The sequence below is a fragment of the Astatotilapia calliptera genome, chromosome 1 (genome assembly GCF_964374335.1).
Source record: "Astatotilapia calliptera chromosome 1, fAstCal68.1, whole genome shotgun sequence".
Taxonomy (NCBI): Eukaryota; Metazoa; Chordata; class Actinopteri; order Cichliformes; family Cichlidae; genus Astatotilapia; species Astatotilapia calliptera.
The window spans coordinates 11,775,298-11,802,759 of NC_137422.1; the positions used below are offsets into that span (position 1 = coordinate 11,775,298).

General features: G+C 40.3%; 1 protein-coding gene across 6 annotated transcripts; it reads right to left on the bottom strand.

Moving 5' to 3' along the window:
- Positions 1-1,184: 1,184 nt before the first annotated feature.
- On the bottom strand, positions 1,185-25,531 carry gramd2aa (GRAM domain containing 2Aa). 6 transcript variants are annotated; one of them, XM_026162563.2, is made up of 12 exons: positions 25,257-25,529; positions 17,853-17,957; positions 11,310-11,367; positions 9,899-10,199; positions 9,066-9,169; positions 8,431-8,529; positions 6,608-6,679; positions 6,444-6,500; positions 5,617-5,794; positions 3,538-3,631; positions 2,660-2,764; positions 1,185-2,214 (listed from the first exon to the last, which is right to left on the bottom strand). In XM_026162563.2, the coding sequence occupies exons 1-12, from the start codon at positions 25,394-25,396 to the stop codon at positions 2,211-2,213; spliced, it is 1,317 nt and encodes a 438-aa protein (XP_026018348.1). In that variant the 5' UTR covers positions 25,397-25,529; the 3' UTR covers positions 1,185-2,210. The 6 variants fall into 6 exon arrangements, with proteins under 6 accessions (XP_026018348.1, XP_026018364.1, XP_080162783.1 ...); XM_026162579.2 differs by having other exon boundaries at positions 9,899-9,971; positions 25,257-25,528; XM_080306657.1 differs by having other exon boundaries at positions 2,214-2,337; positions 25,257-25,531.
- Positions 25,532-27,462: the final 1,931 nt, after the last annotated feature.

Here is a 27,462-nt window from a genome sequence, read left to right on the forward strand (position 1 = left end):
TTTTGTTGATGATGTAGCATGCCATTGAATATTGCTGGGTTTAAATATTAACTATACTCTGAGTGTACAACAAGGTCAATTAGTCCCATGGGCAACGAGTCCCTCTTATTCACTTTTCTCAATTCAACTGACATGTTTTTATTATGTCTGTACGACTCTGTGGGCACTGTGATCTGACTCATTAAGAGGACAGTCTGGGCTGCAGATGGCCTTTGAAATCAAACTGAACGATGCTGCAGTGGTTTGGACGTCACCTCACAGCAAGAAGCTTCTCGAGTCGACTGGAACGTTTCCGTGCGGAGTTTGTTCTCCATGCATGTTTGTGGGTTTGTTCCAGAGCTCCAGCTTCCTCCCACAATCCAAAGGCACGAAGCTTGGATATCACCAACTGTAGGTGTGAATGCGAGGGTTCAGTTTAATGGACTACCTGGGATCGACTCCAACCCTCCGATTGTTGTATGGATGAATTTGTCATTTAATGCGCTCCTCCAGAGAAGCAGATCTATTATCTGTTTTTGTTTTTATTAATTTAATCTAATTGAATTACTCACCTGTGATTTTCTGCTTCCTCAGACTAGCTTTAGTGAATATTTGTATTTAAATAAGCAAATCTTTACCCTCAGGGTAACATGTAACGAGGGCTCCACGTCATTAATCAACAACACATTTGTCGCATTGCTGTTTGGCTCTGGGTTTAGTTAAAAGCTGAATCGAGCCCCACGTCATCCCTAAGGTCATACGGTTCCTGTGCGGGATGACAAACCTCTTTCTTGAGTTTATTGAGCACCACGTGATTTTCAGTGATGATGTCTATGTGGCATGTATTCTTTTCTAAAGTCATGGTTGTTTTTCATAGTTAAAATGTTACAAAGTAGACATTTTCAGCGCATGAAAAACGGCGACAATTTATTAAATTTAAACTGATTTCATCAGAAAGAAAACCCGTGCCAGTGATGTTCGGCCAACGTACCGTATGTAATTTATTAAGCGCCGAGTGCTTCTGCCAACATCGTGGGCCAGTTTTATAATTTAGCCTGAGCTGTGGAGGTTACTGAAATTTGCAGTGGTCTTGGAGTCCAGCCTTTTTGTGGTCGTGTATGCCGTGCCAATATGACAGCATGGAAAACCAGACAGTAAAAGTCTTGGCACCCAAATTGACGGGAAAACAAGTAAAAGCCACAGACTTTTTCTCTCTCTTTTGCTTATTTACACTGTTTTCCAATTTAATTCACAGGGATTTCACAAAATAGGACTTGAGGGTTACATGTCACATGTCTGAAAACTCATCATCAGCCAACAATATGACACAGTGTTATTTTAAGTCTTAACTCTTCATTTGAAACGTATAAAAGAACCTGGGGAACACCTGCCACACAGCTGACTAGTGATACAATGAAAAACAAAGGAGATGCATGTCATCTAATCGTCCCATTCACATTACAGTTAACACCCACAAGGGATGTGTCCACTTTATCAAATTATATGACGTATAACTTCATTCAGTCAACAGTCTGTGCTTGCAACATTACCTTTTTTCATAAATATCATGAAAAATGATTCAAATAGTCACATACGTCTGAAATCATGTGGACCTGTACTAAGAGAAAGTGCATAGTGGTAACTAGTTTTATCCTTTAAAATGAGGTTAAATAAGAAGAATACATCTGGTTCAGTCCAGTTTTTGTCAGTCACAGTATGGTGAGATGTGCAAGCTACACCCATAACGTGCCTGACGTCTTCATTCTCAGTCTTTTTTCAAGTAATTAATGTGTTGAATTATCGCTCAGCTACTAAAAAAAAAGATGAGTGCCACAAACAGCAGATTCAACAGTAATCTACTCACTATTTCAGGATCGCCTTACACTGAGGCGTCACCAGGTTAAAGATGAAATGCCGGAGAGAGGGACAGATCCTGGGAGACAATCATAATCTAAAGTAAAAAGCTACTTTATATTTAGAAAAAAATAGACAGTCTGTTTGCATAGTCTGGAAGTGATCACTGATTGGGAACTCGTTCCCTGGTGGGAAAGTCCATAAGGAGCCCGGAGTTGGGTTGTTGTTGCACCTTTGCACGGTGCAGCTGGTGCGGAGGTTGGTCTGTTCTGGGCTCTAAGCAGGTCCTGGATCTGTGCAGAAGGGCATCGTCGACTCTGAGGCGGGAGGAGAGCAAACAGCAGCCAGTCTGGAGGCTCACAGCAGACAGCGGTTGGTTATCTAGATGAGGAGAAAGCAGCCTGGTAGTGGACTCCGGCACCAGAAATGTGCTGTTATTTATCAGTCTTTACACCTGCTCCCACATACAGCAGTACTGCACAGCATTAATCAGTACTGTTCCTGCTAAACAGAATTAACAAAATACAAGAATATCATAAAATAATACAATATAATAATCATAACTTAATAATATTGCTGATATTTTTTATTTATTTCTGCAAATTCCAGTTATAATTATTCAGATTATACTTTTTTAGCCTTTATTTTTGTTTGTAATCGTAGACAGAACAGCAGGGATAGAGCAACAGGGAATAACAGGTCGGGCTAAACCCAGTCCTCTGCAGTGTGGTTGCAAATTTAACCAGGTGAGCCATACCAGCACCCATATTACACAGTTTAACATTATTTAAATCACTGATGATGCCACTGACACCACGTTACTTACCTTTCTCTCAGGGGTAGATTTGGGTTACCAAGGAAAGACAGCTGCTGCTCCAGACTGCACACACGGAAGGCCAAGTAGCACGATGACAAGATGAGGAGAATAATACTGAAGACAGAAGAAAAGATGCACCCGTTGGTCTAATTAAAAGTGTATGTCATCTTTGCTGATAGTAATGAGTCTTGTAACAAAGTATGAGGGCTGTAATGGCTTTTGATGAACACTGGGTGGCGGCATTTGGCTACACTGTCCTGCAACAACTCAGCCTAAAGAAGAGTAAGAACTGATTCTGTAACAAATCATGTCTTTTCTTTCTTATTATGCAGCCACAGTCATTCATATACAATAATAATAATAATAATAATAATAAAATGAAATGTTGGGACTTTTATATAATATAACTTAGCTGTAGTTTTTAAAATATACTCTGCATTATTACATAGTGATAATAACATGATGATTTACCTATTTATCTACTTCTGAATAAGTCTGTTATATCTCAGAGAGATTAGTCTCTTCCTCTTATTCAGACAGGGGACAGGGGTCAGCAACATAATAAACAGCTAGCAGATTGACCTAATGCTTTCTGGATAATGCACAGTCTCCCAGGTGGAGGAAGGAGCACATACTGTCCTAAAGATAAATGATTTATTTATATAAGAGACAAATCTTAGAAAAGTTTCATGGGAGGAAACTTGTTGTGTGGAACAAATACAAAATAAAAGGTGTTTTATCAGCTCTGACCCCCTGTGTTCACTATGAGTCAATCATCCACTATTTATATTTCTGCATTAGTGTGTGTGTGTGTGTAGCTGTGAGTCAGCTCCTGGAGGAGATGAAGGTGGTGTTGTTGGTGTCTGTATGTTCCTCAGTATACTCACAGCAGGGTGAAGAACTTGAGCAGCTGGTACTCCATCTGGCCCAACTCTGCCACTGGCTCAGATAAAAGACCTCTGTCTGTCTGCAGAGCTCGCTCTGTAACACACACACACACACACACACACACACACACACACACACACACACACACACACACACACACACACACACACACACACACACACACACACACACACACACACACAGTATAATAAAACCATTAATAGTGGTTGACTGTACCACATAGTCCCCTTTAAATATTGCTGCCTGTCTACCACTCATATGCAATTACAGTGCTTTCATATATTCCCTGAAAACGATATCCAGAGTTGAGGAGTCATAAATAGATACTCTAATTCTGTTTCTACCTTTTTCTTCATTCACTGTAAACAGTGCAAACAGTCTGTGTCATACAGAACCACAGCCTCCATACTGCTCTGTTATTATGTGCATTCTTCTTCTTTACACTGTGGTGTGTTTTTGTAGTGAGATAAAACAATTGTAATATAGGTGTTGACTTACATCCCAGCTTTCCACTCCACAGACGAGCTGTGACAATAACGTACACAAAAGCTCACGCTGATCTGACATTTAATAGAGAGCAGCATTATTGGAGGAGAGTATGCAGAAACAATATTCAGCAGATAACGCGGAAGCTGTCCTCACACAACTTGGACGCAGACATTGCTCGTCATAATCTCTACTTAATCTGCACCCGCCCAAAGCTTTTTAATACAAGCCCCTCAAATGATTTAATCTCCATTTGAGGCTTAATGTGTTGTTGCATAAGAGGAACGTTGCAATCCAAAAGCAATTACTCTCTCAATGCCCCCCTCTCACACACATGTTCTGTCTGCACAGCATTCAACTAACAATTAAAATGTTAAACAGCAAATAAGTGTGGCTCAAAAAAAAAACAATTTAATAAGAGTATAGCATCAATTTAATCGAACTTCTGGGATATTTATTGATTCTTTTCCCTACTCATCTTTTCTGACTGTTTTTTCATTAGTTTTGCATTTGGCAAACATGGTAACATGGTTCAGGATTACTGATTGGTGGTGGGTCAGTGATGGTCTGGGGAGGCATATCCATGAAGGGACACACAGATTTCTACTGGCCAGACAACGGCAACCTGACTGCCATTAGGTATCGCATGAAATCCTTAGACCCACTGTCAGACCCTACACTGGTGCAGTGGGTCCTGGGTTCCTCCTGGCAAGAGGATGCAGGAATTGATAACGCTGACTGGCTTCCACTCTTGGAAGCCTAAATCCAATAAAGCACCTCGGGGGCATTGTGTTTCTGTCCAGGTTGCACCTCAGACTGTCCAGGAACTCAGTGATGCCCGGGTCCAGATCCAAGATCAATTTCAACATTTTTTTCCACTTTGATTTTTGGGTTATATTTGAATTCAGCCGTCCATAGGCTGATCATTTTCATTCCCATCAAACAATGTGGCATCCAGTCCATCTTTATAGATATCCAGCATGAAGATTCTTTTTCCCCATCGAGATCTGATATGTTTTCAAAGTGTTGCTTTCATTTGTTTGAGCAGTGTCTATTAATGTTTAATCGATTAGTCTTCTTCTACTAAATCAATGACATTTAGAAAACACACAGTAACAACATGTCTTCAGTCTCTCCAAAGTTAATTTACCTCATACTAAAAATGACTTCCTCCTACCCTTAAACCTCACAGATTAACACCTCCTTACATCTTAAAAATTTTATACTCCCCCCAAATTAAAAATGTTTAAAATAAAGATACAATACAATACTCACTCTTAGAGTGCATAATGCAGGCACTTTATTCCACTGCCCTGCTGGGAGTAGATTTTCTTTCCATGCTGCACTCCTGTGAAAATCTGTACCTTTACCACTGGGACGTGTTATACAGAAAGATAATTTATTATTTTTAAACGGAGACTGAAAACCCGCTTGTGAGATTACTTCCCTCTTTTTGCGTCATAAAACTCAATTAGTCAAAACTCACAAGACCCTGCGATTACGTGGCCTTGCGTGAAGCCTTGACCTTTGTATCTATGATGTAACGCTGCATCATTATCTAGTTTTATCACCTTCGAGTTGCTGCTCTGATTTGAAGGGTGTGTCCGTGGCACTCAGGCTGCTGGTTGAGTTCCCCAGGAGGTCGGGGAGGGAGGAGGACACAGACACGACCGAGGGTTTCCTTCTCCACTTTAACACTGATGGGAATTCATCAACCACTGGGAACACGTCTGGAGCTGGGAAGTCATCCTGTGGCACAGGAGGAAGAGAACAACAGATCAACACATGAGCTGTCAGCACACGTCTGGTTTTAAATAAATGGTTATTATATTATTAATAGTAAAGCCTCTTTGAAAGTAAAAAGCCTTAAATTAGATCAAAGCCTGTAAGGTTGCAAGGGAAAGAAATCTGGGTGTAAATAATTTTGTTTTGGTAATAATGCAGGTATAAACTTTTAAAAGCTCTTGGATGTTTCACTTTTGCCATAGTATGATGACATGATAATCAAACACCCTGTTTCCATGATTATTATCAGTCCAGGTTAGAGTATGATCAAGGACAAGTACGTTAACACAACTTAATTATTCCTTCATGCAAAAGCTGTTCTGTCGCAGTGTAACCTGTGGTGTGTGTGTGTGTTCATGCACACAAACACACAAGGTGACTTCAGAGAGCTCTTTGATAGCATCTTGCAGACTCGGGGAATAATGCACTGTGAGGCTGCAGCTGCAACAAAATGATGTATTGATCCTGTCTGTGTAGGAAGGTTAGTCAGCCCTCTGATCAGTGTTTCAAGCTACTTCAGGGGTACACTTGCTTTAATTTTTCCAGTTTTAAGATTTTTAACAGTTTTTTTTTTAAAGTGGTTTCTCTCAGCGGAAGACATGTCCTCACTGACCAGGGATAAGGTTGGCTCCTCCATGAACTGCTTCAAGCTCAGACTCTTCCCATTGACCTGAAGAGGAAAAGCAGATCACTTCTGTAACTAACATGTACACCACGACAAATTAAATTAGCAGTGTAGCTCTATATGTGTGTGTGTGTGTGTCCTCCATCTGTCACCTGCAGGTGTGTGCAGATCCTGCGGAGGACGTCATATACACTGTCTCTTGATAGCAGAGACACAAATACATACTGAGAACATAAAAAAGAGAAACAGGGAAATAAACATTCAGTTAACTTTATCATTATAATTTTTACTGTGCAGTAAACACCTGAGAACAACACAGCAGCGTATACCCATGCAGCCAGTTAAGGTTTCTATTTACAATTTTGAGAAGACCCTCAGTTTAGATAAGAGATTATTTCTGTTTCACATTCCCCCTGCCTCCCCCATAACACTAATGCTTATGATGTTAGTCCGCATGCAGTACATTTATGGCTGCAGACAAGCATAAAAATATTTCGATTCTGATTTTACTGAATTGTAAAAAATCTGTTAGAAGTCACCTGGACTTTTCTGATCTCATTTTGGCTCACGTACCAATATTCCTTTGACCTGGATGGAAATTTGAATCACTGTGCGTGCGTGCGTTATCAGTCGCTTTTAAGATGATAAACAGTCACGACTAATTATGTTATGTCTGTCACATGCTTCAACAGAGGCGTGTCTTTAATTCCTTAAATAAGATGATGCTATAAACTAACGTGCTGTCCGGTGAGTCACACTACGTGATGTAAATATAACAACGATTTATCTTCTGAGGTCATTTAGTTGGTAGGAATGGATTTTAGCACGCAAAGAATGTAAACATATATTTGATCAGCTGAGTTAGTGTAAGGAGAAATAAAGAAAGAATGAAAGAAACTGAAGGTAAAGACAGAGGTTGTATATCCTGGTAGGCAGATTTTTACAGTGGGAAGATCCATTGTTAGAATATTTAATGAATACTTCTGTGATTTGGTGCATTATATAGGTCGTATAATGACAGAATGGCTTTAACCTTTTTGATTCTCATAATGCTGAGGAAGCTGCTCTTTTGTCTATATGTGTGCGGACATATGTCTGCTCCAATTAGAAAGAATATTCAGTAAAATATTTCCTTGTAAAACAAACAAACAAACAAACAAAACATCTGTCTCTGTCTTTATCTATTTAGGTTTATAGCAGAACATTTTAAAACAGGACAACAATGAAAACAACGATCTCCGTTCTATCTTGTCAGCTGACAGTATTTCTAACCTTGATATGTAGTTTATATGTAACGCAGCACAGTTAATGTTTGACCACATTACTCTATAAATATAGGGCAACATGATAGAGTTCAGTTGTAAATTACTAGAGTGCTGCCACTTCTGTGGGTTTTTTATGAATTACAACTTTGAATTTTTTGCGTTCACCATTTTTTTTTATCATTCCTTTCGAGTGAGCAAATCATGCTTTTAAAAATGAGTTAATTTGCCCCTCTTCTCTCCCTCAGCACGATGCGCGGTGCACACAAATAATTAATTTGGTGGAACAATTCATTAAAACATTTTTCACCCTCTGGGCCACACTGACTTCAGTGTGTTTATAGGTCTTTTTTTTTGCACAGTACTAATTGGCAGTTGAAGATGAATTACCCAGATTTAACTAGATGCTAATGTAGCTATTATTATTCACGCATTGTTGTGGCCAGGGCAAGAGCTGAAAGGTGCAAATTGTCCTTGAAAGCACCACCTGATGAGAGGTTAAATCTGGTGTGACAGGAAGTTAAGAGGCTCATCTTAACATTGCTGTAATGGTGGAAAAACCTTTCGCTCTCTTGTGTTAGCAAGCTGGGACTTCACTCTGCTTCTAACTATAGCACCGTTCTATTTTTTTCCATCTCAGCTTCAGTGGAAAAAACGCCCTTGCTGAGCTAATCAGCATGAGCATTTCAGTTTATGGTGACTGTAATGTTTACCTTCTGGCCGGTGTCTGTGGTGATAGCCAAGCCATTGGGTACGAGGCCTGCTGTTTTGTGCTTCTTCACCAGCCTCACAGAAACGACAGGGATGGCCACCTAAGGAAAAAAATAGATTTTTAAAGCAGGGGTGATAAGGAAATAACACCCTTGTGATTTCAGTAGATGGTAGCAGGGAAGTTAGAGCTAATATCCATCTACGAAAAGCCCTCAGAGAAAGCTCAAAGTGGACACGAAGCGTGTCTTATTTCAGTCAGAATGTGAGGAATGCAGTCTGAATAAGTAGCTTATTGTCACTGAAATGTTACGAGAGGTTTGGTTTCAAGGAAATGAAGGAAAAGGTACACTGCACAACATCAAAGAGAGAATAACATAGCTGATTAAGGTTAAAGGTTCAGTAAGTCTAACTGGCCCTCGTATATAAATTCACCGCACATACAGACAGACAGAGGTATTTTATAGAAGACTGTGAAACTTCACCTCAGTCTGTAAGCCTGACTGACTTTCAGACAAATAATTTGTCCAATCAGTTTGTAAGTTTTTCAGATCCGCTTGTCAGACTCTGACAGGGAGTAACCCGGTTCAAGTTTCTCAGTCGGTTTAAATTTATTAAGCTGTCTGCCAGTCATTCGTACCTTGATGTCCTTGCCGAAGAGGTTGGCATAGAAACACAGCCAGTTTCTGGAAATGTATAGCCGGCCTTGTAGGAGGATATCTCTAAGAAGAGCGCAGGAGTACACTGAGGATAGAAGAGACAAAAGCTCTTCTAACAACAGTAAAACTTGATGAAGAAAACCTTAAAAAGCTTAATAGTAAAAAAAATAGTTCTACTAAAAATATTTTTACTTAAAAACCTGAAAAGTAAAGTACACGCCCCCTGCATGCGCATTAATGTCTGCCAAAGAGAAGCTCCATTTAATTCTCACTATCGAGTTTCAGTAGAGGGAGCTATGAATGAAAGAACGGATGAGTGACTTCTGATGCAGCTCTAGTTTGTGAGGTGACGGATGGGTGAAGCTGCAGCTCTGGTCAGGACTGAGCAGAGGCGTGTGATGCCACCGAGGCTACGCCGTGACTGCTGGGCGGTCAGTAAATCCCTTCAAACTGTACGGCTACGTCTCGCTAAACATCTTATTTTCTATTTTCTTATTTTCTACCCGATATACAAAAGATTAAAGGTGTGGTTAGGGAGGAGTTGGAGATGTTTAAAGGCACCTGAAAAGCCCGAGGTTGAGTTACATAAAAGAAAAGAACAATATAAAATGGATTAAGTTACCTTTTTAATGAATAACACGTAATGACTCATTCGTTGCAACTTCAAGGTCGCCAAACATTTTATTTCCAATTCATTTACGTGATAACAGCCACCAATTAAACTAATCTTTTTCATTCTGATGATTGCTTAACTGACTCACTTCAGTTACTATAGATGAGCAGCTTGAGCCAAACAGAGTAAAAAACACAGTACCTTTCATGAGGATCTCATCCTTGGGCACGCACTGGAACAGTTTGTGGTACTGCGAGTTGTACTTGCTGACAGTCTGTGCAGAGGGACAGGGCAGAGTCATGAGCAGCTCCTTGGCGGACCGGCCTGCCTGCACAGCACCGGAACCACCGCCGCCACCGGCCACTCCGGCTCCGCTCGGCGCAGACGCCACCCTCTCCCTCAAAGGACGCGAGTTCTGCACCAGGCTCAGCACGTTGGCACCATACTCACACACACACTCGCGAACATCCAAGGCCTGGAGCAAGCTGCTGCAAGACACACACTGTTCCCCTGTCGTCGGTCAGTACTGTGACAGAGGACTGCCTCTGTGCAACTACCTCTAGTCAACACGTCCTACAAACACACACGTGGCTCTAATGTGCGGACCTACACACACACGCGCTGCAGACGCCTCGGTTTTTACAGCCACTGAGCTCTTTCACAACTACAAGGTTGTCTTTCTCTTCCTCAGATACACCAGTGACACTACACTTTACAGCACCCAGCTGACACCCTCCCTCTTCTCCTTTACACACATACACACACTCTGCCCTCATCTATAAAAAAACACTGGTACTCCTCACTGCTCTCACTTGAAGTCTGCTCTTTTTCTGCCTTTACCTTTCCTCTTCTCCTCTGTCAGCATCTTGTCTGTAGTGCCAGTGTCTCACACCTAAAATTCTTCCCTTGTTCAAAGAAAAAAACGTCCATTTTCCTCCCCCGAATGCACGACAGAGCTCATTCATTCCCCACCCTCCTCTCTCGCAGCTCGACTCACTTCCACCTCTAGCTATCTCCAGCACAAGATTAAGTTTCTTCTTTTTTTGTGTCCCGTTGTAGCTCATCTATCTTTCCTTCAACTTGTAGGTGCTCTGTTTGTTATTATCTGCTGCTCCTGTTTTTGTCTTTCTATTAATAGCTCACGCTAGAGCAGCTCCTGTCGTCAGGACTATGGAGCTTACAGTAGGTTACAGTAATTCAGAGGGCTCAAATGCCACTGCGTGAAAGCTGCAACCATTACTGGGGGATGATTTGTTGACAAATTTGTAGTTCAAATGGTATTATGGGGTTTAGTTTGTGGTGCGGTTGTATTATTTCTACTCACTGATGACAACGTTGCTGTAAATTCTCTTTTAATGGGGCAAGAATCTGGTACAAACGTAAAATGAAGGAGTCCAAATGTTTCTCAACTTTATCATCTTAACCACAGGAAATAAAAAGGATTCAATGACTGAGCGCATTTATCTGCTTTCAGATTTAATTTAGCAGTACAGAGAAAGAAAATAATGTTTTAAAGGATGTTCCACTTTTATTGAGTATTTAAAGTAAAATACAATTAACTGGACTTGAGTCACAGACACAGTTAGGAGCAAAAAGAAGAGATCAGACTCACCGAGCCCCTGTAACACTTCTTCAAATCTTCATAGGACAGGTCTTCAATCAGCTGAAACCTGTGATAAAAAAAAAAAAATACACTTAGTTATACCGACATGCCATCTATTGCCAGCTCATCTCAATGTGCTGTTTAAAAACATTCGTTTTAAAAAATATAAGAACACTTGAAGACAGATTGATGTCGTCACGTGAGCTAAACAAGGCAAAAATCGTCATCGTGACAAATGGTTAGTTAATCATCAGCATAAATGGAGGGAGATGTGGGCTGCCATAAAAAACAACATAAAGATAAACACTGAGCTGTTCAAACACAAAAAGTGGCCATGTCAGGAGATTATCTGTGTCACTCTTTTAATAGTAGATGAGCACACACGCACACACACATATAACTGGCATCCAACTTGCCTCAAGAGGAATAGTCAGAGTGTTGCAGCAGATGTCACAGCATGATACTCATATCTTTTGCTAAAGCAGACACACACACCCTCCCCGCAGCAGATAAAATCCAGTATAATCAGACCTTTAAGGAAAATGTCATTGAAACATACTGCTGTTCCAGTTAAGAGGTTTAAAAGGAGAAGATATGTATGCAACAATAAAGAGTAAAAGGCAGGGTGTTCTCGATGGTTTCTTTTCTGAGAGACTTGCCTTTCTTCCTCTATTTTCTGAGAGCGCTGGGTGATTGACAGCGAGCACAGCAAGATGTAACGCAGCGCTGATACGAAAAGAGCGCTGCTGAAGGAGATACTGATAAATCAGGAGCTCTGGCCAAACCAAATTGAAGCTTCGCGTGCTCTGTGATGAGTTATCACACTCCGTGGAAGCCACTTCTTGCACTGTGCGAGAGTAAGAGGCTTCAAACGAAGGGCAGAAAGTGAAACTTGGTATATTCCATCATATAGAGCACAAGTCTGTTGCATCATCTCAAAGTCATTGCTCTCACATTACGAGTAAAAACATACTGTTAAAAATATGAAGAAGCCTTCAAGTGTCAGATAAATTATTAGTCAATCTTATTTTTACACAAATACAGTACAAATCCATCATTTTCAGGCTGATCACAAAATATTTATAGATGTCACTGTATTTATAACTATATTTTAACTACTTTTACCAACAGCCTTATTTACCTTTTTTACGTACACACAAAATCTACTTCTCAACATGACTTCTTCAGCATCACATTTTGTATTCTCCTTGAGAAGCGTCCTATACTTTATACAATGAGATGCTTTTATGTAAAATCCCCCTCTCTGTTGCCCTTATAGCAGCAGGGCTGTCAGTGTCCCGTCTCTCCCCCAGAGGAGAAACGCTCCTCTGGGTAAGAAGATAGCATGACCTCTGTCCTAAACAACTCTCTCTGACTCTGGTAGTTTTTTCCATGCAGCTCTTTGTCACCGTGGAGATGAGAATGACAAAGTCTGACCGCCGGGGTGCGTGTCACGATGACGCCAAGATAATTACATCACCGTTCAATTTAAGGTTAAACAGCTTTATTTAAAAATCACCAGCATCAGAAAAAATATTCGATAAAACTGAAAAATGCAGTACTAAATATTATATTATGTACTCGAAGTAATGTGAAAAAAGCCATGAGACCACGAGAAATCAATCTGATTATCAGTATGATTCAATATTTGCTAAAATGAGTATTTAAAGATGTTTCTCACGTGACTTTTTAAAAAAAAATATTAGAATACAATATAATCACACAAACCACCTGCAACTCAACACCTCAAAGAATAAGGAACTGGTTGTGGACTTTGGGAGGTCCAGAGAAGGTCCACTGCCGGTTCAGATAGAGGGGGAGGAGGTGGAGGTGGTCAACAAGTACAAGTACCTCGGGCTGTGGGTGGACAACAAACTGGACTGGTCATGCAACACAGAGCACCTGTGTAAAAAAGCCCAAAGCCAACTGAGGTCTTTTAACATCTGCAGGAAGCTCCTGAGGATGTTTTACCAGTCAGTGGTTGCTGGAGTACTTTTCTATGCTGTGGTGTGCTGGGGGAGCAGCACAGCAAAGAAGGACTCATCCAGGCTGGAGAAACTGATCAGGAGGGCTAGCTCTGTGGTCGGCATGAAGCTGGACACTCTGGTGTCAGTGGCAGAGAAAAGGACACTAAAAAAGACTGCTGGACATTATGGACAATGCTGGGCATCCTCTGCACACGGCCATTAACAACCAGAAGAGTCTGTTCAGTGACAGGTTGCTTCTCCCCAAGACAAGAACTAACAGACTTAAAAACTCCTTTGTCCCACACGCCATCAAACTGTTTAACTCCTCTCTGGAGGGGAGAGGGGGGGGAGACAGGAGGACAAAGGAGGGGGGAACAACTAAGCTGTAGTGCCTCTTCACCCCACTGTGAAATACTTTTGTTAATAGTCAATTTCAATACTTGAAATGTGCAATTCACTTGTATTTTTATTTTTATTCCTATTCATCCCCTTCGTATATTTTATTTATATTATATGTCTCTGTATTTATATATGTGTGTGTGTGTGTGTATATATAATATTCTGTAACTCTGTAACTTCTGTCGGTGCTGTGCTTTTGGATACCGAATTTCCCAGAGGAACCCACCCGAGGGATTAATAAAGTTTTATCTTATCCTCTTATCTTATCTTAATATCATTATAGCTAAGGTGTATGTCAAAGCTAAAGCTAGCCGCTACCAACTGAAATGTTAGAGAGTGAGACTTTTAAAAAGCAATAAAATCGTTTGGAGAAAGAACGGGAGATTTAAAAAGGACAGAAAGATGCCTCTAAAATAATGCTAAAGGACCAAAGTGATGACTCCTTCGCTTAAATGTAAGGTGGTCACATGTTATGTAACTTCAAATTTGTAAATAAACCTACAGGGGTTTGAAAAAGTCAAAGTCCACTCGACACACATGACATGATCTTGCTCCGTGGGCAGATTGCTCGGTTGTCTTGGTGACAGATATGCTGAAATGTGAGCTCAGTAATCATTTGCACCTTTCTTCAGTGTTTGCTTAAAGTTCTGAGTAAGAAGTGCAAACCTGAAAACAGCTCCATCTGTGTGACAACTGAGCCAACTCAAGGTGATAAATTAATGTTGTTGAAAAGATGAATCCTATATATCCAAGAAGGCTTAAAGTATAAGAGAGCAGAGGGTCTGATAAATGCTATGTCAGCCTACTGGCTGTGTGACTTTGTGTGTGCGAGCTTGTCACTGTTGTTTACACAAGAGCAAAGCTGTTCCAGCACTGCCAGGTCTCCTGCTGGTACTCCTGTAAACCTCACAGACCTTAAAGTGATATATCTGTTGTATTATTCTAGGGTCTACCTTACAATATAAAGCGCCTTGAGGTGACTGTTGTTTTGATTTGGCACTGTATCAATAAAATTGAATTGAATACCAGCCAACTTATATTATGTGTCTGCTTAAAAACAAAACAAGACATTGACATCATCCAATCATGTACATAGACTGTATGAAAGGTGACCCAAATAATTGTTGATTATTGTAGAAGGGTCTTTAACCTGCACTCTCTCTGAGGGCCAGTGAGGATAGACTTCACTGGCTTCAAAATGAATTTTAGATTGCATAGAAGACTGTTAGTAGCTTCCCCTGTGGTTGAATCCCACAGTAAGAATTTTTCTGATAGCATTAAATTATCAAGTTTTATTATTCTGTGTCCAATGCATCTCTTAACTCCAAATGCTAAGCTTCACCTACGGGTGAAATCTCTAAGCTGAGGCTCAAAAACAGCAGTCTGTGACACACATCTTTTATATACAGTCTTTGACAATGAATCCAAGTAGCCAGACTGTCTCTTTATAATCTGTATTTTAAATGTAATGAATTTATACTAATATATTGTGTTGTTTTGTAGTATCTACTTGTATTGTGAGGTACATTAACTTACAAAATGTTACATGCTGTGAATTTCATAAGAAATTAATGACCCAAATATGTGAAAATTAAGTGTCATTAATACAAACGTAGAGACCAAAATAAATAATAAGTAAACCATAACCAAGCTAAATAAGAGCCATAATTTGGCCATTAGATGAGCAAACTAACCTCTGTTCAACCTTTCAAATGTTTCATTATTTAATGTAGCTTGCACTAGATGTGAAATTCACAGTTTTCCTCATTAAGCCCCCTCCCCCTCCAGGCACCCCATCATCTTGTGACCACATTATGAACAACAGAGCATGTGTGCTGCTCTGCCTCCCTGCCTGCTGGTTCCCGCCTATAAATAGGCTACACAGTGGCTCTGCACTCTCAGGTGGAGAGAAGAGAGTGATTATTAAAAACACAGGCGGGTCTGTGGGGACTAGTAAGCTCTCTAGTATTCTATCTCCATCTGTCTCCCTCTCACTCTCTCTTTTCCACCAGATCCAGCTTTTAATCAATACTGCAGGTGCATTTGGGCAAAAATCGGGACAAAAGTGCTTTGGGCATTCCCACATGACTGCAGGATAGCTGTGAATGTGGTTTGTGTTGAGATAAAGCATTTTTTACAGTACAAACAAGGTCACGTTGGAATGATACAGATATGGACAGCTCCACTAAAGTTTTGCTTCGTGTTTATTTTGGGCATTGTTCAGAGGGTTTGAAATGCACAGGCTCGGGAGGAAATCATCAAATGTTCAGTGTGTGCTGAATACAGGAAAAACAAAGAGTAATAACAGCAGCAAAATGTGTTGGATTTGTCCTGCACACAACATATACTGAGCAGCAACAACTTTCTCATAGATCAGGGGTAGAAGACTGATCCCGACCATCACCTCTGAAGTTTGGAAATAAAAACAAAGTAAAATGCTGCCTGTGGCACGTGGGTTCGTGTGTGTATATGCATGCACTAGACTGTCACAGTGCCCTTGGCTGCGAGGCGAAATGGTGAAACTAATTACAAGCTCAAAGAATCCTAAATTGAATCCTAAAATTAGAAGGCGAACACCTCCCATCGGTGGCCAGTGTGGCAGTGGACTCGCAGTCAATAATTTAGCTGGAGGAGTGGAAACTGGGACTGGGAGCACTGAGAGAATACGTCTCTAAATGACACGTGTCCACGAGAATGATCGGGAGTTTAAAATCAAAGTGTTCTGAGTGGGAAATGAATAAGGTCACACAAGTGGGAAAAGTAAAGAACGCGTGAATTTTTTTGCCTGCGTGTCCTGAGAAAATCTGCGTTCATTTGAAATATTTCACACAGAAATCAGTAGAGCACACTACAATCAATAAGAATTCTCACTGCTTTACAATAGTGCAGTAATAAAATAATAAAATAACTCATCCTTTGCTTTCAATTGAATCCTTTTTTGCTTTTGCTAATTTTAACTGAAATAGAAAAACTACTGGTGCAGCAATTACTGAAATGACTAAAAATATATATCTGTATGAGCATTCAAACAAATGATTCTGTACAATAAAAGAGGTTAGATGGGTAAATATCTACTAATTCGTGGATTTTTAGCCCCTTTGAACGTTTGGTTTTACAGAATGTAACTAAAGAAGTTCAATTACTTCTTTAGTTACATTAAATTATTATTAACTTTTAATCAACTTACAATGATAAACACCAGGTAATGTCTAGCACCACGAACATTTAACAGTTCGGAGCTAGGCACTAAATGAAAGTTATAGTTGAGACCAAAAGAGCTGTTGGACTAACAACAAAACAACAACAACGAAAAGTAGCCATGCCTAAAATCATGCTTTATCAAGTATTTGATTCTTTATGGGACTGTGTTTTACTAAATTAATATCATGTTGTATTAAATAAGTCTCAAAGTCAGCAACAGAGCTCATAAACTCATTAGTATCTACTGAGGTATTAATTGAAGGGGGAATTCAGGTCATTTTCTCATACATTTCTATAAATTCTGAGAAGTCAGAGGCTCTTCTGCACTGGCTTTACTTTAGAGCCACGGCGTAAGTCTATCTTTTAGAAACAGTCTGTAAATATTTGCATGCTGGAACAGAGCTGCATTGAAGTGAGCTACACACAGGAAGTGGATCAAATATAGACGCACCGCTCATTGAGGTGCTACAAGTTTAAGCTAACGTGCATAAAGTGTTCAAGTCCCTGAGTCCGTACCTCAGGGCTAAATCCCATCCCAGAGCAGATTCCCCCAAGATTACATTGCTCCTGCCTTCAATCCTTCTTATATAACACACCAACACACACATGCAGTATATCTGCAGATGCACGCACACACATGTCCATATGAATACTCACAAAAAGCATGATGCATTAGATTAAAGCACTTTATTACGAGTATAACTATAGCATGCCTCCCAAGCACATATATCTTCTTAAAGACCCTAAAGGGAGAAGAGAAAAAACATCCTGTCTGCAGTCTCTTTATCCTTATGTATGCGTGTTTGACCATTGTTTGACATCAAATACAGCTGAAATAAAAGCACAAAATAAGTGCTGTGAAAATAAATCTCCTAGGGCTGACACCCGTGACCGTGCACAGGATACAGATGGTGTGTGGGATGAAAAAAAAAAAACATGGAAAGAGTGTGGCGGAGCAGCGTGTGTTTGTGTGTGCAAGCTTTGCCTGAAGTGGCCGTGTGTGTCGTCGTCCTTGGAGGGGTCCAGGTCCTGCGTTGAAAGCAGGCCTATTTCTTCACTCTGCTCCTGCTGCTCAGTCATGCTCCTGGCCCTGGATACACAAACACACAGCTCTGTGTTAACAGCGGGTAACCTCTCTGCTCGATCTCCATGTAGACGTGTAAAAGAAATGGTTTGTTTTTGCCTCCGTGTTTGACTTTAAAGTGAGCTATTCCCAAAAACTTTATGGGCCAAACAAGTGGACTCTGTCTTCAAAATCAACACAGAGGTGATGCAACATTCAAAGTCTGGCGCAGCTCACTGGCACTACATTAAAAATATCTACTTAGCGAAATAAATCTGTGTGCTTGTGCTTGTGTAAACTGGGTCAGTTTGTACCCTCTCCCAGATGTCTACAATGAAGCAGAGCACCCCAGAGGTTGTGCAGATGGCTGACCTGATCTGCTGCTGTGAGCTGACTCAAACATTTTTAAAAATACACTTTATACACTTTTCAGCGCCACGTGCGACGTGAAATTAATTTTTCTCGGATGAGAAAAGGAGAAGAAGAAGCCATGAATATGACCATTGGTTGTGCGTGAGCTGCTCAGAACAATATCTCCTCGCAGGCTGTGATTGACAGCAAGCCGGGCAAAGCGTGATTCACACCAGGCTCGGTAAAGCGTGGATTCAGCAGAAACGCTGAGAGAACCAAATCTCAGCTCAGTGTTTACTGTGATGTATAATGAGGCTCGAGTCATTTTAACGGCTCGTTGAGATTGGTGTGCACGCAGTTCAGAATATATGGCAGCAAATGGCTTTAAACAATCAAACACGCCTCACAATCTCCATCTATAATGAGGCTCCAAAGGCAAATGAATATAGATGATTCATCAGACCACTTAAAATAAACTAGAAAAACTTCATTCGTCACAGCATTTTGAGATGAATAAGTACCCTTAAAAAGTGTGACCTGTAATATTTCATTTGATGCTGCATGGGATTTAACACAACTGTTCATACAAAGAGAACTTTTTAGTAAAATGTCTGATCAACTTTCAGCTGTTATATGCCTACCTGCATATGTAATCTTTTTATTTACAATTTCAACTTTAAATCTGTTGCACATATCTGGTTGACTTCACCTGTTAAATATTTCCCAACCTTTTAAAACTACGGACTTTCAAGTGGTTCACAGTTTGATTTGTTAATCTGTGGGGTTTTTTTTTGTTTTTTTTGTTTGTTTGTTTTTTGGGGGGGGGGGGGGGGGGGTGTTGCATCTTGCAAGGCCTTGTGTCAGGAAGGGCCTCTAGCATTAAAAACTGCTAAATCAAACATGTGCAGCTACCATGTGACTAAGGGTGCAATCTACTTAAAGTAGCATCTAGTGGCTTTCATCTAGTCCAAGGGTTTATCCAGTACTTTAAATAGGTGATAACAAAACAGTGCATCAACAGTATAACAGTCCTTAGCAGTTAGCAGTTCTGACTGTGATTATCTCTGACTTTCAGCTAAACATTACTTCCATAGACACTATAAAACATGGAAGTAGCTTCGAGGTCTGACAAATTAAGAAAATGCATTAGTGCCTTTAACCTACATTTTATCTGAAGACCACCAGATGGCAATTGCTGTGGACTTGCGGACCCATAGAAGTGTACAGGAAAGCAACTTTCTGATTTGACCTTGATAAACACTTTCCTCCTGAATTAATGGGCTCAGTCACTCATTTTGGATCACATTGAATGAAAAATAATGTCTGGTTTGTGAAAACCTGGTCGTACAGTGGGGGAATTCACAACCCCACTAGCGGTTTCATAGTCTGCGCATCTTTTCAAATGTATTTTTCTGTGAAAACCTTCTTACAGCTCCAGCGTGGGACTTCAGAAACCAGTGGATGGCTTCATGGGAGCTACGTCAGCCTCTAACGTAATTGTGTGAATGCTGAAAGGCATTCACACAATAGTTTGTCTCCTAACATTTGTCTACTTTTAGCTGACACCGCTGATTTGTTAATCCTTTCCATTAAGTCAGTGGTCTACTTTTAGCTACAAATTTTACCTTTTAGTTACTTTTAAAGATTTTAGCTTTTATTTATTAATACTTTTTATCCTTTACGTTTGACTTTTTTCCAGTTTGTGCATTCACTAGGTTCCTATGTCTATCTATGACCAGCATAATTGTAGAATCATAATTTTTTTAATATACCTTTACATATATATTTGTCGAAATGGGTGTTTATGTATTCCCCCACCTATTTTATACACCTATTGTATAATTTGAAATTTCAGCACTGCCTTGCTCTCATTCCCACCGACTGAATAAAGATCTCTGTAACTATATCTCACTCATTTTGATTGCAGTTTGCTTTGCCTCAAAGTTCAACATCACATTCATTTGAAATGTGTTCACTTCCTTTTTCCCCAATTTGGATATATTTTTAAATAAAATTGTAATTCATTTTTTAATTGTCCTAGTAGTCCACAGTCTGTCTGGTAGTCTTTGGGTACACAAAAAAAGGTTTTACCCTTGTAGTGTTTGTGCTTTTCCTACATAACAGCTTCACCTGAAAAGCTCTAGCCCATCTATTTTGTTTCCTCCCTCACCTGCACATCTTTTTTTTTCCACACATGCACACACAAACACATGCTTGCCCTGTGCTATACCTCTGGGAGAGGGGAAGTCTTTACCACCTGCTCTGGTTTAATTACAGGTGCTGATGGATATGGCTCCTGCATGCAGTTTCCAGTATATTATCTCTAATTGGCCAGAAGGCAGAAGTTTTGCGTCAGCCGCTGACCTGTTCAAACAATAGCTGTCTGTCTGGTGCTTGAGGTTACATCTGACTTGTTGTCTGTGATCACAGAGGACTAAATGGGAGGTGAAAGGCTGAATACATAAGTATAGGATATGTGGGGTCTTTAAGCAGAGTTTAAAGGATTCAGGAGCAGTATTTGATCCCAGATGCTGTATTACCGTGAATTTGCATAAAGCTCACTTCTTTTTGTACACTTTTTCCTCTTTAGCTCGTCCACAGAAGGACTGGTAGCTCCCCTTACGATAAGGGTTCAGATCGCGCGAACAGGTGTGAAATGTGTGTGTTTAGTTAGTTCGTTTGTTTGTTTTAATCAATTTTAAATCATGCTTTTTATTTGTTTTTGTTTCTAATGTCTCTGTAAAGCACTTTGAATCACCTTGTTGTTGAATTGTGCTATACAAATAAATTTGCCTTGCCTTGCCTTGCCTTCAGAATCAACATATAAAGGACTTGAATTAGTGCTTACTTAACAGTGTTTATTTTAATAATTAAAAAGAAAAAAACCAATGTGTGAGACTTGTGCATTTGCAGAACAGAGGCTTTTTACAAAATATGGGTAAATGTTACTCCAAAGAGATATGGTGCTGTGAAAACCCAAAGAAGTTTAATGCAAAAAGTGAAGGTTTCTGCATCTTTATTTAAATGTTTTTATATATTATTTGGCCTACTTTGAAAAGAAATACACACTGTTATTGTTTCAATTCATTTTGCTGTAGTCTGAAAATCAGCTTGCAAAGAGATAAACTTGACTCAGTGGATACATAGATAAATGGACCTTTTACCTAACAGCTGCAATTCTTTTTCACATTTGCTTTTCACATGAGGTAAGACTAACTCATTCACAAGCTGCGGGCTTACAGTCTAGACATTGTATAAAACATCTATAGAAATGCATCATAATGACCAAGACAAACAGCCCTGAGATAAACCAACTTTATATCGCTGTGAGTTTGACCGTGAGGATGTTTAGGCCATCTAAAATAGGTTTTATTTAGTCTGAGTGGGTTTCCTGGAAGTAGACGATGAATGCTGCGTCAAATACACCACAACCTGTGATTTTCTCACAGTCATCTGGCTATATTAGCATGTCTGTCTGGAAAATTATTGCCCGCACTTAAACCTCTGATTAAAGTTGGACTGTTCATGTCATCCAGGAGAGCAAACTGAAACAAAATATACCAGGCTGACCAGTTTCTTAGGTAAATAAGAGGTGAGACACTCATTCATTATGTTGAACTCCAATGCTGCTGGAAAAAAGAAGCAGCCTGGTGAGCTCTGTCACAGTATTTCAAGACTAGGAGCATCATTCGAAGCTATCTGAGAATGAATCCTTCCTGTTTTTGATGAGAAAGTTCAATACGTAGTCTGTTTATGTGAAGGAACACGCTCTCAAAGCTCATAATTCATGAGATAATGACAAAGCGAATTTGCTGCTTTTCAGTTTTATATGATGCGGTTCAGATAAGAATCAGTTCATATAAAATGATTTAACAGGCTTCCTCTTCTACCCGTGCTCTGCCTCCACAAAGATGGCTGGATGTCCCCATGGAGCCACGAATGAATACATAATTAATACAGAGCTGGCTAAATATTCCAACAGTATAAGTTTTGCATTTTTCTCAACAAAACAGGGCGATGCATTGTGATGAATACTTCAGTCTGCTGTTGGAGCTGGGCAGGGAGTCAACGCTGCTGTAACTTAGAGTTTGTACCACGATTATGAGGCCAAACAATACATGGCCCATTCATTAAACACACTGAGCCTCAAACTTAGCTAACAAAGCAGCGTCCCACCTATCATCTTACGCCAGTGCTCATAAAGACAATACACACATGTATAAACTAAAGGTTGGGGTCTCTTCTAACCTTTGGCCTTTCTTTAGGCCAACTTTCATTCCTTCTGTCTCACTTTCTTTGTTTCTTGCATGAATGTTTTTCAGTTGAAAGCCATTCTTCTCTTCACCTCTCCTCTTCCATGTCCTTCTTTGTGTCTGGACATTTTTTGCTGTCACAAGACATCCCTCAATCCAATAAACTCTAATCTTGTTAAGGTTGCTCATCACCGAGGTCGTCCCTGCGCTCTCTCCACCTCTCGCTTCCTTGTAGACCAGTGCACCAAGGAAAATACCTCCAAATTTCTTTTACAATCTAAAGTCACGTTCATTTTTGAGGCTACTAAACCAAGAACTTTGTCTCTGATTAGATGCGTCAGTAATAAACCATCTGGGTTGTTTACAGTGGATATGCAGGAGAAAAGGTTTAATGTGTCTACAAACGCTGAAGGTGACTTCCTCTTATAGGGACATTGAAGCTGCCAGCAGGAGCTTTCTCTCATGTACAGCAAGTCAACCAAGAGTTTACTCATGAAAAACGCTAACCCAAGGGATATTTGTTTGCAGAGCTTTGGTGCATCACATGGCACGGGATAATTATTATTTTCTTTCGTTTTCTTTGTGTCCTTGAATCAGTCCGTCTATGAAACACATGTACAGCCTTTGGACTCTGGCCTACACTGCTTGAGACCAGACAAAGAAAAAAGAAACCCTCCCCATTGTGCAAGTACCTCAAAACAACCTTTGATGACAGAAGTATGTTTTTAAAGCAGTACAACCCTTCAAAAGTCCATCTTACCTAAGACTTAATGGAGCAGAGTGATTGGTTTAATGGGATTAGAGGAGGAAGGGGAAATTAATAGCTTTGTTGAAAGGTTTCTAGTTACTTCTAGTTAGTAGCCCATTTAATAATTTATTTGTTTAGTGTAGGTATGCCGTGGCAAATCGATAGGCCACTAGCACCTTCAGTTTTAGTAGTAATAAACATGATGATTATGGGCTTGTAAACACGTTTTGAAAATAACTTCATATTTTACTTATATTTTTCAATTTAAGTGGCTACTTCAAGGATTTCACATTATATTCGTGAAGTATATCCGCATGTTCAGCGCCTGACTTGGAATAAACGCCGCTTTTACAGTATTCCCGAAAGCAGCAACGACGTGAAGCTAAACAAGACAATATCTGAATAACCGGGGCCCTTCAAAATAAAAGCAGAAAGCGTTCAAATTTAGAATACAAATAGACATGCAGTAGGCTATAAGGGGCACTAAAACACAACAAAAAAAGTAAATTTTGGTAAACTCCACGACCAGCAACTATTCATACAGACCATCGACATCTCTAAATTCCTCAGTAAATCCCTAAAGGCATCACGGGTGCATTTTTTTTAAAGTCATTTCCGGAAGCATTGCTGTTTTTTTCTCGCTAGCTTGATTTACATAAGGTTTCCTACCTGTAGCTCAGAGGCTGCTGTCGCTTTTTCCTCTGTTGTTTTCCAGTAGCTCCACTAAATTCTTCAGGTCTTAGTGGTGTTTCTCGTCAAATTCATTTTTTTATTTTATGCTTTTCCACGACAAACTAACAAAAGCACCCAGTTTCCCGCCACAATAATTAAAGCTTAAGCAGGGAAATAGGGCTGAGCTGCAGCGTCTTCACAAGTGAGTCCGAGTGTGAGGTGGGTTGAGCTTACCTATTAGCTAACTGTTTACAGCAGCCGGGGGATTACACGGTGGCTATTTTTTCCCCTCGCAGACGCTCAGAACAGCGCGGCTCGTTCATTTGCACGTGCAGAGATAACGGAAATTAAAAACATGACGTAAAAGATCAAACTAGTTAGATTGTTTTTTTAACTGGGGGGGGGGGGGGTCGTGACTTTCATTCTATCTTTTATAGTTAACAACATGTTTCCGTTTCCAGCTGAGGAGTTTAAAAGTGTATAATGTCATTATAAAGCGTTACTCAGAGGCAATGTCTCAGCTCTTAGTTATTGGCCACGTTATCCATGGAATAAAATAAAAAAAATAATTACATCTCAGAAGTATTTTTAAATAACTTTGTAAAGATTATTCAGCGTATCATTGTATCATCTGCAAATTATCAGACTGCTGTTTCAGACTTACATTCATAGTAAACGACCAATAACTGACATGTAATGGCTGCCTTGTTACATTGCAGATGTTTTGCACTCATATGGAAGCAACAAATGTGTCATCTGGTGCAAAACCATCAAGTGGAAGATTTAAAGGAGAATCGTTTAAGGATGTTTGAAGGGGTTTAGCCGCTGTCCCTCGTCTTTCTGTGCACATGTACAAACAGTAAAGGTTCAAGCATCAAGCTGTCTGTGTGCATTAAGTGCTCTGAGTCCGAGCTCTAAGGTCAAACTGAGACACTTTCCAGAGAGGATGTTGCACTGAGGAGTTTAACTTTTGAAATCGCAGTCCAAACACTGCTACTGAGTTGGGTCGTTTTAAGTTGACAGTGAATCACACATTTTGTGGTGTCAGTGATGACTAATTGACTTATCATAGACATGTCATAACTTGAACTGCTGACACATTTGTGGTGATCCCTTCATCCCTGCTTCTCCTCTGCCATTCACGTTTCAAAGCAGAAGCAAAAACACCTAAATTGAAAACTGATTTCCTACTGCTGTTTAAAACAGTGATCTTTTTTTTCTCTTTGTAATGTATGCATGGATGGGATGCGTTCTTGAATGTGTAACCATCCTAAAAACACTTCCTGTGTGCTGTTCACTGACCTGGCTCTGCTGGCTGCTATCCTCTGACTGCAGTTACCATGAGGGTGGCGGTAGTGGGGGACCGGATAGTATCTGTCCTGGCCTGGGGCCTCGTCGGCTGGCAGGGCCTTAGGGCTGGCTGCGTAGATAGTGCATCCCATGAACACCTCCTAGAAGTCACCTTTAATGTCCTACAGTTAGCGGGTGTGAGTCGTCCTCAAGGTATCCTTCCTCTGAGCGGCCTGTCCTGCCCTGATGCCAGCCAGCTGCTCTGTGGAAAAGCCATTGGCTCAGCACATTGGTAACTTAACCCCTCCTTCCCTCTGAATCTCTCCTCCAGCCTCACTCTCTCTAGTTCCAGCCCTCCTCCCTCTGCAGAGCTGAGAGCATGGAGGATAATCAGATTTCACATTTACACTCACCAAAATCATCCCCGGCCTAATCACTCTCTGTCACTGATGTTGCATTATGCTATTGCATAGAGTGTACTGTCAGTTCAGGGGCATTAGGGGCAGCTAAAAATATCCCAACTGCCTGATATGAATGGATGTCGCACCAGATGCAGATAAAGTTTGAGCACTGTGTGCACATATGCAAAGTGACGCTCTCAACAGACTCAACTGTTGACAGCTTGCAAGTGTTTCCCAGAGGAGCATAACATATATTCCAGTTAAATGTATGTATGCTCCTCAAGCATGCAGTGCAAGCGAGTCAGCTGTAAAACTCAGAAAGAGGCAAAAATCTGACATTTGATCCCACTGAGACAGACTGTGGTCTCTTTAGAGACACTGCACTCATGTGGCTGTGTGCCATGGTGCAGTTTCTGCAGGCTAAGAGGTTTTTCAGACTTTTAGACTTCTTTCTCCCAGGATGGGAAAATCAATTTACGTGCAAATTCAAACACTTGCCATACACATGCTGGGGGCTTTCTGTGTTTTGTGATGGGATATAAATATTACGTGACCTATTGGGTTGACTCTCATCTGAAATAAGACTTGGTAAAAATGACAAAAGGAAACCTGTTCCGATGATGTGACTTTCAAGGTTGAAAAGGAATTTTGCTGGAACGCTGCGTTACAGTCAACCTTGTCCCTGGGCGGTAAACAATAAATACAAAACCATTTTAACTGTATTATCAGCTTAAATCTACAGCACCCACCAAGCACGAGCCATTAAACAGTTCCCAAGACAGATTGTCTCATAAAAAGATTTATTTTTTTCCAGCCCAAATTTACAAAGGCAAGTTACAGAGTATTGTATAAAAAAGAACCATGGTAATGTACACTTTACACAAACTCCTGAAGGGAGGGAGAAATGAGGAGAGGGGACAGAGATCTGAATTTCTCAAACAGAAAGAAAATGAAGACATTGTAAACATCCTTGCAAGCACCAGAAGTGGTACTTTTGGGAAAAGGGGTGTGTGGGAATGGGGTTCGGGTTGGCGGCGGTTTGCGTGACAGTGGGCGGGGTCGGGAAAGGACAAACGAGCGAGTGTCTCTGCATTTTCACAGGAGAATGTTCAACTAGGCACCAATTGAGACAACTGCTGGCCAATAAATATACTCTTCACCATGAAACAAATACAGTCCTGCAAAATACAAGAGCCAAGCACTTTCCAATATGTTGATAGCAAAACATTACTTTTCTGGCTTTTTCATACACTTTAGTATATATGATTTTCACTGGGCTTTGCTTACTACTGAGATAACATTACTACTCTCAGAGAGAGAACAAATGCACTTGTCACAACCATTGTTTGATAAAACTATATGTACTGTATGCAGCCTGCTGGTACTAAAAACCCACTGACTTTTAATGACAACATCACAGCTGCCTAGATTACCCTTACAGATTTAAGTACACGTCAAACACCACCACATTCAGCTTACTCATGTCAGCCATTCTTCTTGAAAATGCGTAAAAAGTCAAAATATATACCGTCCTCGCAAGCCTCCATTAGACGGGGCACTGGCAACTTATTTACTTGGAATGTCCAAGAACCTCAGAATGAAGTGATGCAGTTTGGTAACTGAATAGTGTCTCAACAAGCAGCTAACATCCGACGTCAGAGGGTGTTAGACACAACGTTAACTGGTGGTTTAGGGATTTGACCATGTAGAGTATTTACTGAGAGAAACAGAAACGACAACAATAGGAACATTAAAAGTATAGACCCCCCCCCCCCCCAAAAAAAAAAAAATAGGAAGAAAAAAATCAATAAAATTAG